The sequence below is a fragment of the Miniopterus natalensis genome, chromosome X, assembly GCF_054644295.1.
Source record: "Miniopterus natalensis isolate mMinNat1 chromosome X, mMinNat1.hap1, whole genome shotgun sequence".
Classification (NCBI taxonomy): domain Eukaryota; kingdom Metazoa; phylum Chordata; class Mammalia; order Chiroptera; family Miniopteridae; genus Miniopterus; species Miniopterus natalensis.
In genome coordinates, this window is record NC_142103.1 from 23,423,826 (window position 1) to 23,439,916 (window position 16,091).

At 36.8% G+C, this 16,091-nt stretch overlaps 1 protein-coding gene across 2 annotated transcripts in view; it reads left to right on the plus strand.

Annotated features, from left to right (window-relative positions):
• Positions 1–16,091, plus strand: part of ACSL4 (acyl-CoA synthetase long chain family member 4) — a 73,507-nt gene that overhangs the window by 36,552 nt on the left and 20,864 nt on the right. Inside the window, exons 3-8 of one of the 2 annotated variants that reach the window (XM_016198310.2) lie at positions 8,464–8,703; positions 8,949–9,126; positions 11,760–11,869; positions 11,992–12,130; positions 14,535–14,685; positions 14,836–14,959. In XM_016198310.2, coding sequence (XP_016053796.1) covers positions 8,476–8,703; positions 8,949–9,126; positions 11,760–11,869; positions 11,992–12,130; positions 14,535–14,685; positions 14,836–14,959 — 930 coding nt within the window. In that variant the 5' untranslated portion in view covers positions 8,464–8,475. Of the gene's footprint in view, positions 1–8,172; positions 8,704–8,948; positions 9,127–11,759; positions 11,870–11,991; positions 12,131–14,534; positions 14,686–14,835; positions 14,960–16,091 lie in introns of both variants that reach the window. The other variant, XM_016198329.2, reaches the window with a different exon arrangement.

Consider the following 16,091-nt stretch of genomic DNA (forward strand, 5'->3'; position numbering starts at 1 on the left):
TAATTATCAGGTTTAAAGTTTAATTGTACAAGCTATTTAATATTGATTAGATTGGTCTACCAATTTAAGTCAGATAAGATAAGGAGCAGACTGAAGTATATTCCACATGATTATTCAGTCTTATAGACTGATATTAAAAGATCCTGCTAGCTACTCTTAATGAATTTTATTTTCTTAAAATATTAAGTTTTAATAGTAATATAAAGTTAACTGTATTGTAATGTACCTTCTGTAAAGTTTGATTTTATTAACCAAATGCAGCCCTTAACATAGTATTTGAGCCTTCTCCTGTATGTTTTAAAATCATTTGGAACTTTTTAATAATGTGTGAAAAAAAACAAGATTTTTTAAAAAGCACTCCACCAATTACAAAAGTCTTGATGGTGCAACATCTATGGAGAAATATGTTCTTTTAAAGTGTAACAGGTATAGTTATCTGTTTAATCTCTTGAAACTTTCATAATGGTTTTCTTTTTTAATATTTAGTACATAAAGCTAATCCTTTTCAGAAGGCAAATTATCTCTTTATTTGGCATTTGAATTACCCTTAAATTACCTTCAAATGACTTGAAAAATGTGATTTCTTAAAGTAGTATTTATATAGTTAATCACTGATTTTCAAATTGATATTTTTTTACATTTTTATAAAGTCTTATGTCAAGGACAGATTAATTTAATTTGTCTGTATTGAGTGTTTCAACTTGGCAGATGCAAGGATCCTTGCTTGGTTTAGTCCATTTTCTAAAAGTTCTGAAAAATTATCTTGGCCTTATATAATTTCAGTTTATTAGTTTCTCTCTTTCATTCTTAAATTGATGATTTATCTGTAATATGCTTCTGGGGATGATGATTTCTTCTTTTAAATTTGGACTTTAATCAGTATGTAGTATTTATTTCCTTTCTATACTAGAGCTTAATGTATTGCTAATGCTTTTTGTGTTTAGTCTAACTATCTCAGAACTTTTGAAGTAACTGGAATGAAATAGTTATTATTAAGCTTGGCCTCAAAACAAAATAATAAAATAAAGTTGCATCTTATTTTTCACACAAACTTTTTTTTCCCTCTATACAAATGCATTAATTTGTAGGGCAGGTCAGTGCTCAAAATTGTTGCCAGGATTTCTTTATACACAAAGTTTGTCACTCTTATCAATTTAGATTACACCAGTATGACCAGAGTCACAGACAGTGTAGCTGAAAGCGTGGATTTTAAAATCAGATAGACCAGGGTCAAAAATCCCTACTTAGCTATGTTACCTTGGGTAAATTATTTAATCTGAGATGGTTGTTACATCAGCAGTAAAGTGAAGATACTACTTTAAAGGGGTTTTCTGAAGGATTAAATAAAATAATGTATCTAAAGAATTGAGCACAGCCCGGCCCATAGTAAATGCTCAATAAGTGGTTATTAATATGCTTTTTATATGGAATGGTAAACCTCAACATGAACTATCAACTATTCCATGACTGAAGATGATGTCTTACCCTTTTCCAGCTGATGTAGAAATAAATGCATTACTTCAAGGAAGCACAACTCAGAGTTCATGTACTACCAATTGTGGGACAGCAGTGTTACACTTCATCCATGGAAGGACAGCATATCTTTATAAAGACATCTGTACAGAAAGCACATATTATAAACTGTATAGCCCTCATGTTTTTATAACACCAATCTTTTCCCTCTGTGCAACAGTTTGTTTAGTTTTATATTTTTTTATTAAGCAACTAAAAACATGTTCAAATTTATTTTAAATACCAGAGATTTTAAGAGTATACCATCTCCTAGAGTATTGGCATGGACAAGCGATTTTTTAAAAGATGACTAAGGTTGGTTATCTTTAGGCTATTGTCTTGCATATATATTTGTTTATAGTTCAGAGCAATTCCATGTATGTTCTTATTTCAGTCAACAAATTTATTGAACAACTAACACATGTAGGTATTTTTGTAGTTGCTGAGGATTCAGCAGCAAACAATAAACTCTTCCCTCAAGAAGCTTGTGTTCTAATGGGGACTTTGTTAGTGAACATGAAAAATAAAGCATGTGATGTATTAGTGATAACTGCTAAGGAGAAAAATAAAGTGGGAAAATGATTGGAATGTTGGGGTGCAATTTTAGATAGAGTGACTGGAAAAGGCCTCACTGAGAAGGTGATATTTCATTAAAGACAAAAAGGATGTGAAAAATAAGCTATACAGGTATCTTGGAAGAACATTCCAGGTGAAGAGAACAGCATGTACAAAAGTCCTGAGACAGGATCATGCTTGGTATGTTCCAGAAACAGCTAAGAACAAGTGACTATAGCAGAATGATCTAGGGGAAAGTACAGTAGAAGCTGAAGTCAGACACTTAAGAGCTAGGGGAAAGACCTGTGTTCGTAGTAAAGACTAGTTTTTCCTAAGTGAGTTACGTGAGGATTCTTTGAAAGGTTTTCAGCAGAGGAATGACATACATCTAACCTACGTTTTAATTAGAACACTGGCTGCTGATGGGAGCAGGGAGATCATATTGGCTATTGCATTTGTCCAGGTAACAGATGATAGTGATGGTAGTGGCCTGAACCAAGATGGGAGGAGTGGAAGTGGTGAGAAGTAATCGAATTTGATATCTGTTTTGTAAGTAGAGCCAGTAGGATTTGCTGATGAATTTGGTATGGAATTTATGGAGGAGTGAAAGAGGAAATCTAAGGTTTTTGGTCATTCCAACTGTAATTAACGGAAATGGGCAAGACTGGGTGGAAGAGGTTTGTGAAGGATTATCAGTGGCTAAGTTTTGAACATCATAAGTTTGAAGTACTTAACTGATTCTAAATGGTTCTATTGAGGAAACAGTTGGATATAAAACCTGGTGTTTAAGGGAGACTTCCAGGCTAGGGAGAGCAGTTGGGAAGTCACCACCATATACATGATGTTTAAAGCTGTGAGACTAAATGGGATTATCATGGGAGTGAATATAGATGAAGAAGAGAAGAGGCTCAAAGACTGAGCACTGTAGCCTTTAGAGATCAGGGAAATGAGGAAAAAGCAGCAAAGAAGATTGAGAAGGAATGACCAGGGAAGTAGGAAGAAAACCTGAAGCATATGGTTTCTTGGAAGCCAAATGAAGAAGTTTCAAGCGGGAAAAGTAGGGTCAACTGTGTGAAAGGATGCTGGTGGGCCAAGGGAAATGAGGACTGAGCTTTACTTGACCTTGGGATCTGACAACATGAAAGTCACTAGTGACTTTGATCTCAGCAATTTGGTGCAGTTGTGGGTGGCAAAAATCTGAATGTAGTGGGTTTGAGAGAAAATAGGAGAAAACATGGAGAGAGCATAGATGAATCTTTTAAGGAATTCTAAGGAGCAGAAAAAATGGTGCTGTAGCCAGAGAAGAAGGTATAAGAGAAGGAACGGTGGCGGGTTTTTGTTTTTGTGTTGGGGTTTTGTTGTTCTTTGGCTCTCAGACTGATCTTTAGAAAACAAGTCTGATAATATTACTCCCTTCATTACAAAATTTAGTGGTTTACCACCAACTCCTTAGCATGGCATGTTGGTTGCTTCTTCCCAGTTTGTCCTCCGTCAGCAATCAGGGAATGGTTTTTAAGATGAAGGAAATAATAGCCCATTATAATGCCTATGGGAGCAATTCAGAAGAGCAGGACATTAATGAGGCAAGAGAGCAAGGGATGAAATGGGAGAGCAGCACCTCCAGGTTTTTATAGCTTGACAAGGTGCCCTGCATGGGTGAAGGGTGTGGCCTTACCTGGGAGCATCACCAGTTCATCTGTAGTCACAGGAATGAAAAGAGCATGAGGCTACATATGCTAGTAGGTGGGTAGACACAGTGGTGGGCCATGGGAGCCTGTGAAAGTTCTCTTCAGACTCCCTTAGTTTTCTCAGCAAAATAGTAAGCCAGGTTAGCATCCGAGAGTAAGGATGGAGGGGGAATATTGGTGGTCTGGAGAGAGAGAAAAAGGCATGCAACCCTGGAGAGTGGGCCAGTGCATGGATTAGTGCAGTGCAGTATGGCCCACTTGAGGGAGCAATTACAGATTTAAAGGGGGAAATTCAGCATAGTCAGGTTTTTGTCCAGTCAAATTCAACTGTGTGCATACAGGTGCCTATTGGGTGGAGACTGGATTTAATCAAGTCATGGTTTAGTCCAGTAAGTACAACAAAGTAAGAGAGAGGCAAGATTATTGAGAGTATATTCCAGGGACTGATTATTATTGCCCATGGAATTTAAGCTGAATAAAATAAAGGATGCCACCAACAAAACCATGCAGTAGCTACGAGAAGCAGTATTCCTCTTTTACATATGATGGCGCTGATACAGAGCTTTTCAGTGAGAGGTCACATAACTTGTTCAAAGTCACACTTCATAGCAGACACTGAGGTTAGAATCCAAATCTCCTAACTAATTTCAGCCCATTTACCATCCAAGAGGACATCAGATGTTCTCTCTTTAGAGAACATCCCTTAATAGCAGGGTGCTTAATCTTGAGTCAGCAAATTGTCATATGCATGTGTCTGTCAGTGTATAGTTGTAATCTAGTGAAGTTGACTCTGGAATAATTCAATTTTCCTCTTGCTTTGGATCATAAAAGTGAAACAGCACTTTGTACAGAGAGCATTAAAGCATCTGCTACACTACGTGCTGCTTTTCTGATACATCCTGTACTGTTCTGCTGCATTCATTTGCTCATCTATTTGTTCTCTCTGATCAAACTGTCTTCATTTCCCAATCATTACCCTTTCCTTTTGAAAACACAGGCATCCTTCACACCCACTTCAAATGCTATGTTCTTTTGTGAAACCTTTCCGGATGGTTCTACTTTCTCCCTCTTCTCTTTTTCTCCAAAAGTGGATGCACTCCCCCTGCCTTTTGAATATCTTTAGCATTTTATTCTTGTTTCTCTTATGGGATTTATCACATTCTATCTTATATATTTGTGAACTGATGCCCCCGCCCTTTCCCATATATAGGGTATCCCCAAAAATATATACACACACTTTGAATAATTATTAAGGCAGTGTTTATTAAAATATGTTTCGTTTTCAAAATTGAGCTACCAGCTGTTAAAGTATGTATACATTTTTTAGGATACCCTGTATATGAACACATGTACATGCATACATGCATACAAAGAATGCAGGGCATGTTTTACTCATCTTTGTATTAACTGCTCAAAACTATACAAAGCAGCTCTGCTTTTACTTTTGACTATATTTGTATTTTCATGTACATATAAAATTATATTCAAATGGATGACCCTCACTACCACTAGAAAGAATTTGAAAACGTCTGGACTAAATGATCTCTCTGGTGTCTCCTCACCTGAATGTACTTTGAGGTCTGCCGTGTGTGTGTGTGTGTGTGTGTGTGTGTGTGTGTGTGTGTGTACATGTATGTGTCTCTATACTATGAGGATTTAAGTAGAAGACACTTCCCTACCTCCAAGGCTTAAGACAAACATGTATAACAGATTAACTGTATATAACAACATGAATGACTAAAAAACATACAGTACAGTTTAAATCCAACTAGATTATAAAGCCCTTCAAAAGCTGTCTTTTACTTCTTTATATGTATTCAGCCCCTAGTCTGCACTTTCTCAATTTCTCAAGTGGTACTCACCTCTTAAGGGCACTTCATCAATTAGAGACTTTTGTTTGTTTTCTAGTATTGTCCCTGAGAATATGTATGTTGAAATAAGTATTATTTTATTTTGAATTAATTTCTTTTTGATACTCCTTTATAATACCAGTAAGGAATTTTAAAAATTATGTGTGTAGGTGGGTTATTATCTATTACTATCCTTTAAGGTTTATTAAGTAGTGTTATAAAATATTTGGTGTAAGAAAGAGGTGTTGGATTTGATAGAGTGGAGAACTACTGATCTGTTTGGGTGCTTAGATATTTGGAAATGATGGCACAATCAAGGATCAGAATGAGTGGTAGACATTTCAAGTGATGAAGGAATTTAGAGAATGGAAAGATTTGTGGATTTGAGTAGTCACAAAATGTCTGATGAAGGAAAGGATTACTAGACGGGATCTTGCATGTTGAGGACCAGGCACTGTGACAGACACTTGATATACCTTATCTTTTTAAAATGTTTTCTTTAATAAGACATTATAGCATACAACTGAGCCCTTGGTCTGTCAGTTAAACAAGGGGATGTAGATCATAACTTATCTCGAAGAAATGAATGACCAGACTTGTGAGAGAGACTGAGAAAACAATATTTAGGTAGAGTAAATCATAAAATGTGAAGTAGGAAGGGCCCCGGGAAATCATCTAGGCCAGAAATTCTTAGTTCAGGGTTGGTGTCATCCTTTGGGGTTCATGGGTACATTTTAGGGAACTCATGAATCCCCTGAAATTGTGTGTAATGTTTTACATATTTTTCTTAGGGGAATTGGTCCATAGTTCTCACTGAATTCTCAAGGGGGCCCATCACCTCCAATTAAGGGCTACTGATCTAGTCTTATCTGAAGCTCAAACAGATGGCTTTGCTCAAGGTTACACACAGCCAGTTAGTGAACAAGATGGGGACTGAAACCCAGGTCTTTTCACTTGTAGTTTCTTGTTCATTTCACCACACTCAGTTGAAGGACATAAACAAAAGCAGAGGTAGAATTAAGCTACCATTTTATAGAAGTTGGTATAAAAACAAACAACTGTCCTGGGGTCAGTAGTCTGCCTGTCTGTTTCCACAAGATTTGCAGAAGGATGAACTTCAATTTGTCTCCAAGTGAACTCATATTTTAAGTTTATGATTAAAATACACTGCCACTCACCAAAATATCTTTCTCAGCTGAAGGCACACTCCCTGATAGTATCCTGGAGGCTGTTTCTGCAGTTCCTTTCCAATTGGCACTGTTCTCCTGACCTGAAGTAGCCTCCTGCTTTCTGCCTAATCAAATCAAAACTGCTTTGCCAGATTTGTAAGATCCTGTACTATTGTCGCCTATTTAGCCAATAAGTACTCTGTGCCTCAGTCAGGCTAGTGTCTTATTATTGGCACTCTCTACACTCCCAAAGTCCTTTGATTTTTCTACCTCTGTATCTTCATGTTTTCCTACCGGGAATGCCTTCCATTTTTCTCCTTTATTTCCATATCCTCAACATAAGGTTCAGCTTAAGTCTAATTTCCACAGATCCTCCACTAGTTACTCTTGGCAATTTTGCACTTCGTCTGAACTCCTACTGCATTTATTGCTTTTCCTGCACACCATAGCACTTACGTATTTCTGCAGGGCTTTTCACTGGAAATGCTTCTGTGGTAACCTTGGGAGTAGGGTTCTAGGAAGTTCAGGGTGGGACTCTGGATACTTCCAATCTTTGCTGCAGCCAGAGCAATTCCACTTTAGTTTTATATCAGGGTAGTCTGCATGGGTTTTTATTTGAAGAAGTGGTTTAGTGGTCCGCCCCCCCCCCCCCCAAAAAAAAAAGAGTTTGAAAATTGCTGGATCTATCTGGTATGCTGATTGCCTCATAAGCATTAACTTGTAACGGGCAAGGGCTGGGACTTACACTACTTCAGACTTAATACTACCACTCCCAAGCAACTGGTGCAATTTTGAGCACAAAGAGGACACTTAGGAAATGGTTTTATGATTGTTTTGCTCTAATTTTTTGGAATAGGAGATAGCGAATAGCATTATCTCAGAAGCTTTCCTTAATGAAGAACTCAGAATAAGATTTATGGGTTGATCTTTGAGAAATAAACCTAAAATGCTGGATTGGTTTTCCCTTTTGGATACAAAACCAAATCTGACTTAAAGCTGATTTGCATATACTTATTTCTAGGTTACATATACATATTTAAGAGAAACATATTATTGGCATCCCTACTCTCCCAAAGTTCAGCCAAAATTAAATATCATATTCATTCATTCATGTAAGTATTAGTGTTACACAACTAACTTACAGAATGATGGCCAGAGTATCAATTATACCTAAAAACCTAGGGAAGATTCAATTCAGACGTTTATGGCAATAAGATGAAAATGGGAACTGCCAATCTTTCAGACCAGTTATTTCAGATTTCTGTATCAAATCAATTATATAAACTAATAAAGACCTGAGCATTTAAGTCAATGATGCTATCAACTTGTTAATGCTCTTTTGTTTTTGTTTTGTCTTTTTTTCCTGCTCTCTGCCTGGCTCATTGTCTTCACCTACAGGTGTACTTTATTGTCGGCTTCCAAAGATTACTAACTTTTATCTGTATCATTAAAATTGAACTGCCTTGGCTATACTACTACTCTTGCTGCTGCTTCCATTATTGCCTTCTTCAGCACAATAAGGCTTTTCAAAGCCAAAGAATAACAAGAAATAAACAGCATTTTAGAAGCCTTGCCACTATGAAACTTAAGCTAAATGTGCCCACCATTATTTTGCTGCCTGTCCACTTGTTAATAACAATATACAGTGCCCTTATATTTATTCCATGGTATTTTCTTACCAATGCCAAGAAGAAAAACGCTATGGCAAAGAGAATAAAAGCTAAACCCACTTCAGACAAACCTGGAAGTCCATATCGCTCTGTCACGCACTTCGACTCACTAGCTGTCATAGACATCCCCGGAGCAGACACTCTCGATAAGCTATTTGATCATGCCGTATCCACGTTTGGGAAGAAGGACAGCCTTGGGACCAGGGAGATCCTAAGTGAAGAAAACGAAATGCAGCCAAATGGAAAGGTTTTTAAGAAGGTAAAACATTTTTGTGCTTTTCATTTTTTTAAAATGGGGAGGGTACATTTTACTTTATCATAAATCAAGTGCATTTTAAATATCCTTGCATTCCATTATGGTGCTGTGTAACTGATTCTCAGAAGGCCTCCATAGTTTCGATATATTCACTTAAGTGCAGTTGTAGAGTTTCGCACTTTGAATCATTTTTTAAATTGCTTGTTTGAATAAATGTACTAATATTAGAGAATGTCTCACTTTAACAGTTAATTCTTGGGAATTATAAATGGATGAACTACCTTGAAGTGAACCTCCGAGTGAATAACTTTGGTAGTGGACTCACTGCATTGGGATTAAAACCAAAGAACACTATTGCCATTTTCTGTGAGACCAGGGCCGAATGGATGATCGCAGCACAGACCTGCTTTAAGTACAACTTTCCTCGTAAGTGCCTTGTGCATTTGGAGGGGGGAGAGAGGGCTTTGCTTACATGTGAAATTGTCCTGAGATCTTCAAGTTTTCAAAGTAGGTGTCCTTTAGTCATTTATCTGCCTAAATTATATTTGTAAAACAGTGTTTAATGTAGTTAAAAGGTATTTGATAACTCCTGTTAAAGATAATAACTTTTAAGAGCTAGTATGGGATTTGGCAGCTCAATAGATAGAATTTAGAATTTTACTTTTTATTTATTTATTTAATTTATTTCTAATATATTTTTTATTGATTTCAAAGAGAGAGGGGAAGAGAGAGAAAGAAAAAAATCAATGATGAGAGAATCATTGATTGGCTGCCTCCTGCACGCCCCCTGCTGGGGATCAAGCCTACCCACAACCCAGGCATGTGCCCTGACCAGGAATTGAACCAGTATCTCCTGGATCATAGGTCTATGCTCAACCTCTGAGCCATGCCGGGCAGAATTTTACTTTTTAATTGGAAGTGAATTGTACTTGAAAATTTGCGGGTTCAGAGGCATTTTGGGGGGCAGCGACCCAAAAATAATCACCAAAAAATCATTGCTTAAGATAATTCTAGTTCATTGTTTCACTTCAAGGTCTCTTACTTTACTTTTTCCATTTTACATGTGAAAGAAGTATGTGATAGCTTGAACTGGAATTAGGTATGTTGTCCAGGAAGTAAAATTGGGTATATTTCTTTAGCCATTGTGCAAGAAATTATTTTAAAATATTAATAGTCCATAACAGTGCCTGTCACATACTAAGCACTCGGTTATTTGTTGAATGAAATAGAACACTCTAGGTGTGGTGTAGGAATCAAGGGTTTGCATTTAAAACAAACAAAAATAGATAATATGAAAATGACCCTCTATATATGCATCACCCAACTCGAACATTCAACAGCATGGGAAAAGTAGCTGTTCTTAACTATGTTTCTGTTTTGGTTACCAGCTTGGAGCTGAATTTCCAAGCCTATCTAAGTCTAGCAGATGTCCTCTGATTCTAACTGATCTGGGTTTCAGTTTGTTTTCTTTGTCTGTTAAATCCTAAAGAGCAGATGTCCTTCTCCACTCCAGTTTAGGCTTGGAGATCTCCAGTCAACGTGGACTTGAGACCCACTAAAAAAGCTTCTTAGAAGGAGTGAGAACATGATTCATGGCCTATTTTCTGGCTTGAGATCCTCAAAATACGAGGATTCTCAAGGACTTACCCTTTCTTTGGTGCTATGACCAATGAAAGTGAAAGTGTGTGTCACAGGGGAGCCCTTCCTGGGATAGCTCTGACTTGCACTGAGAGTTCAGCCAGACCATAAAAAAGAATGAAATCTTACCATTTTCGACAGCATGGATGGACCTTGAGGGTATTATTGCTAACTGAAGTCAGTCAGTCAGAGAAAGACAAGCACCATATGATTTCAATTATATGTGGAATATAAAGAGCAATATAAACAAACAAAACAGAAATGGAAAAATAGGTACAGAGAACAGACTGATGGTTGTCAGAGGGAGGCAGTTTGGCAGATTGGATGAAAAAAGTGCAGGGACTAAGTACAGATTGGTAGTTACAAAAACAGTCATGGGCATTTGAAATACAGTGAAGGAGCCCGGCTAGGCGTAGCTCAGTGGTTGAGCATTGACCTAGGATCCAGGAGATTGCAGTTCGATTCTGGTCAGGGCACATGCCTGGGTTGCGGGCTCCATCCCCACCTGGGGGGTGTGCAGGAGGCAGCCGATCAGTGACTCTCATCATTGATGTTTCTATCTCTCTCTCTCCCTTTCCCTTCCTCTTTCTGAAATCAATAAAGATATAAAAAAGAAAGCTTTTAAAATAAAATAAATAAAATACAGCGAAGGAAAGTAAAGGAAATGTAGTCAATAATATTGTGTATGTGATAACTATATGTGGTGCCAGTTGGTTACTGGAAATATCAAAGGGAACACTTTGTAAAGTATATGGTTATCTACCAGGGGTGGGGAATGTCTGGCCTGTGGGCCGTAAATGGCCCGCAAAATCATTTGGTCTGTTCCTGCCAAGGCAACCGCAGGCGGGACTTGAAATTCAATAAATTCAATTAAATATACCAATTGATCAAATATAAGTATACCAATTGACCAAATATAGCAGGCTAATTTTAAGTTGATAATTTTGTATGGTCCTCAAATGATGTTATAAATATCCAAATAGCCCTTGGCAAAAAAAGGTTACCCACCCCTGACTAACCACTAACCTGTACACCTGAAACTAATACAAGATAATATTGAATGTAAACTGTAATTGAAAAAAAAATTAAAAATTAAAAAAATACAAGTTAAAAAAAATAGTTCAGCCAGAACCTATTGGCCTTGACCATCTTAATTGACTTATTTTTGACCAATTGTGGCACTTTCTGTATTTCTGGGTCTCATCAGGTTTATAAAGTTAGAATTCTGAGAATTTGTGAGGAAAATTTTGGACTACCAGGAAATTTGAGACTAGGTTGAAGGGTAATATAGCAGAGACTATGAAATCAAATTAAATTATAAAATGTCTTTGCATCTGTGAGTATCATTAAAGGCTGATTTAAATAATATACTGAATAAATGTTTATCATTTAACTTTTGTGTTTATTTTTTTATTATGTAGTTGTGACTTTATATGCCACACTTGGCAGGGAAGCTGTAGTTCATGGGTTAAATGAGTCTGAGGCTGCCTATCTGATTACTAGTGTTGAACTTCTGGAAAGTAAACTTAAGGTAAGTACGAAATTTTCTTTTAATTCATGGTAGTGTTATCTGACAGGACAGGAAAAAATGTTCAGTAATTGAGTTAACTGCAGGCCCATATATAATAACTGGATTTTCTTTCTGCCCAACAGACTGCGTTGTTAGATATCAGTTGTGTTAAACATATCATTTATGTGGACAATAAGGCTATCAATAAAACAGAATACCCTGAAGGATTTGAGATTCACAGCATGCAATCAGTAGAAGAGTTGGGATCCAAGCCAGAAAACTGTAAGTAAAGCAGTTAAAACAAGTTTATCTGTTCAAGGTTATTTCAGTAGGTTGGGAAAAGAAGTGACATGAATGAAAAATGTAAAGTTCTTTGATTAAAAAGTTTAAAAATGTTTAAAAACTATCAAGACCATATATTATTAAGATTTTCCTAACCTTTTTCCTCTAAAAGATAACCAGTGTTTTAAAATTTACTAAGTAGTAGAGATGTATGTAATGGTTCAGACTTTATGGCAGTTGCTGCCTAACTTTTCTTTTTTTAAATAGTCTACTATAACCTTCCAATTTGGGCCTCATACAAGGAAAAGGTCTCAGAACTTCCATTCAGTAAACTTTTTTTAATACTTAATTCTAGTGATCTTAATGATGTCTTAGGGGATGCAAAGCTGTTTGCCAATATTCATGCTTGGATTTATTCTACCACTGAGGTGGTAAGTGCTATTTCATTTGAAACAAGTAAATCCACCTTGTAGCAAAATATCAGTTGGTCATTAAGACAGAGGCTTGAGGAAATTAAACACTCCATTTAAATAGTTTTTCTGTCATGTTTAATGTGAAGGTCACCATACTGTCCTAGATGAGGAAAGGATTCATTTTGGCAGAAGAAAATGTTGGTTGAACCTCTGTTTAGCTTATGAATATTTTACATAAAATATGAATATTTTAGCTTATGAATATTTTACCCAACTTGTAAGCAGACAAGTGAGGCTGCCACAGCTTCTTGGAGACACAAGACTCCTGTGTCAGAGATGGACAGTTTTTTAATCACAGCAATAGCAGTACCCAGAGTATCAGCATTTGTGTTGCTTCCTTGTGTCCCAGTTTCCACAGGGCAGTGTGAAGAGGGTTAGATGACCCCTGCACATGCAGTGGGTTGTGTTATAGGAGAGGAACCCTGAGCTTAGGGAACCTGAACCTTACAATGGGCAGTAAGTATGCCTGTCCTGTGTCCTGGAGAGAGAGATTACCTCTGTTGTATCGGACAGTAAACAGAGGCTTTGGAGGGAGGCACTATCTCTGTCTTCCAAGTCTGTTCACTGTACAAACTTTCTTGAAAAGATATTCTAGAATAAAGCCAGTGCCTCTACTCACAAGACCCATGTGTGGAAGCTCAAGAGACCCATGGAGAATTATCCCTCAACATCAGATTGACCCTGCAGGATTGGGGTAAACTTGAATGGGAAGTCCTGATCAGTAGGGATCTGTTGTCAATTCTGCTAATTCATCAAAGGATGTTGGCACGAAACTTTGGGGATATTTTGTCCTCATAGCAATATCATGATAGATCACATGTCCCACCTAGTTCCACTAATCTCTACACTAGATAAGGTACATATTTTTTGTGATACTTTATCTGAGGAGATAGTTGTTATTATGATGATAAGAAGTGAAATGTCACACTGTGTGCTTAGACTGAGAAGAGCTTAACATACAGGGTGAGGAAAAGTAGGTTTACAGTTGTGAGTACATGAAACACAGAGTTTATTCTTATATTATTATTTATCATTCTATGATTTTCCATATAAACAACTGTAAACCTACTTTTGCCCCACCCTGTATGTACTGCTGTATGTAATGAATGCATTAGTCATCAAACGAAGGATCTAGTTCCAATTTTCTGGGTTTTTAAACTCTGACAGTAGATATCTTTAAGGAGCGTTAGCATTAGCCAATTTACATATAACTTTACCTTTGGTTATTTCAGTGGCAAAATCACACTGTTTAAAATTTTTATTTTAACTTGTGCATAAAATGTAATTCAGTTTCATAAACTAATTTTTTTGTTTATTTTGTAGAGCAGTTATAGATTCACAGCAAAATTGACAGGAAGGTATAGAGAATTCACATATATTCCCTGCCCCTACATACACACTGCCTCTCACACTATCAACTTTTCCCAGTGGAGTCGTACATTTGTTACAATTGATGAGCCTACAGTATTGACACATCATAATCACTCAAAGTCCATAGTTTACATTGGGGATCACTCTTGGTGTTGTACATTCTATGGGTTTTGTATAAATGTATTACGACAGGTATCCACTATTATAGTATCATACAGAGTATAAACTGATTTTTAAAAATCCAAGAATCTTGTTAAACTTTTATTTAGTTCTGATAATATACCTCTTCTTGGATATTTTGGTATATTCTGGGATAGAAGGGAGGTTACTAGGTTAGCATGATACACTATCTTAAAGTTGAAGCCCCAGTGTGCTGTTTAAAATTTAGCATGTTAGAATTTTAGAGTTGAAGTCACCTTAAAGATAAGTTAACAACAAAAACAGAACTCAAAGAAACTCAGGGAGGTGATGGATATGTCTATTACCCTGATTATGGTGGTAGTATCTCGAATGCTTGTGTATCTTCCAGTCATTAATATGGTGCTTTTTCATTCATTTAGTAAGCATTCCTCCAAATAGACCAGCTCCTTCAGACATGGCTATCGTCATGTATACCAGTGGTTCTACTGGCCGACCTAAGGGAGTGATGATGCATCATAGCAATTTGATAGCTGGAATGGCAGGCCAGTGTGAGAGAATTCCTGGTCTGGGGTAAGAGAGAATCATTCAATTTTCTTCTTAGAAATCAGAGCTCACATTGGCGTTCTCTGAACTTAATCTATATTAAAAAGATAAGGTTATTGACATTTCTAATTTACAGTGCCTTTTTAAGATAAGCTAAAATGTTTCTCTTCTTTTTAGACCAAAGGACACGTATATTGGCTACCTGCCTTTGGCTCATGTCCTAGAATTGACAGCAGAGATATCATGCTTTACCTATGGCTGTAGAATCGGATATTCTTCTCCACTTACCCTTTCTGACCAGGTGACAAGCTTTTTAGTATATTGGCATGATCAATGGCAAGTTCCATTGTTTGGCTGAGAACATATTATTAAAGCATGAGATATTTTAATTCAGCTAAAACGTATTCCATGACTTCAAAAATCGTTCCCATGAGCAATGTGTAGCTGTAGAAAATAAACTTGTTTTTTACATTGCTTTATCTACGTATTTTTAAATTACTTTGAAACTAATCATTTCTTTCAGCTTATCTTTATTGGATTTTTATTTCAGAGAGCTAGGATAGATAATATAAATACACTTGGCCTTTTTTGACATATTACTCATGAACATTGGTGGGGTTTTGGAGAGATGTGTTGGTAGGATTTTGGCCCAGTTTTGCTCTGAGTTTTCTCTCGAGTTGTGCTGTCCAGTACAGTAGCCACTAGCTACATGTTGAAATACAGAGTAATTAAAATTAAATCATAAAAATTCAGTTTTTTAATTTCTTTAGCCACATTGCAAGTTCTCAGTAGCTACATATTACCTGTGGCTACCATATGGATAGCACAGATAGCAGACATTTCATCATCGTGCAGTTCTATTGGACAGCATTGCAGCATGTCCAAAGGCAGCCTCCAGATTTCTTCCCTGAGTCAGGCTTCTCCCTTCTCCCTGTTGTTCATAGCAGGAAGCCCAACAATGGGTAGGGCTAATTCATGAATTTTAAGCCCATTTGAATTCACACATCTAATACCTACTGTCCGTAGCTCTGATTAATTTCTTCTTTGGCTATAGAAAAGCTTCAACCAGACATTGAGGGGGAAAAAGAGCTTCTAAGGGAGCTGTGGAGTTCAGAATGCTGAAAGATAAACTGAGTATAGGTAGGAATGACTTGCTTCTCTTTGTGACTTCTGCCACTCCCATCACTGGAGGACAGCTGTCATTTTTAAGGACCCCAGGCAATGCTGCCTTTTATTTGGGTGTCTTGATGGAGCATGCATTTAGTAGGAAGATGTGCCCTTGGTGTTCAGTTAGAAACTCTAATATTTTTTTTTGGTACACATACCATTTTAGGTAGAAGTTAGGTAAGTTTTTATAATATTAAGACAAAAAAGTTAGATTTTTTTTTTATACTTATTTGAGATTGCAACCATCTTTCTCTGTTTTGGGGGGA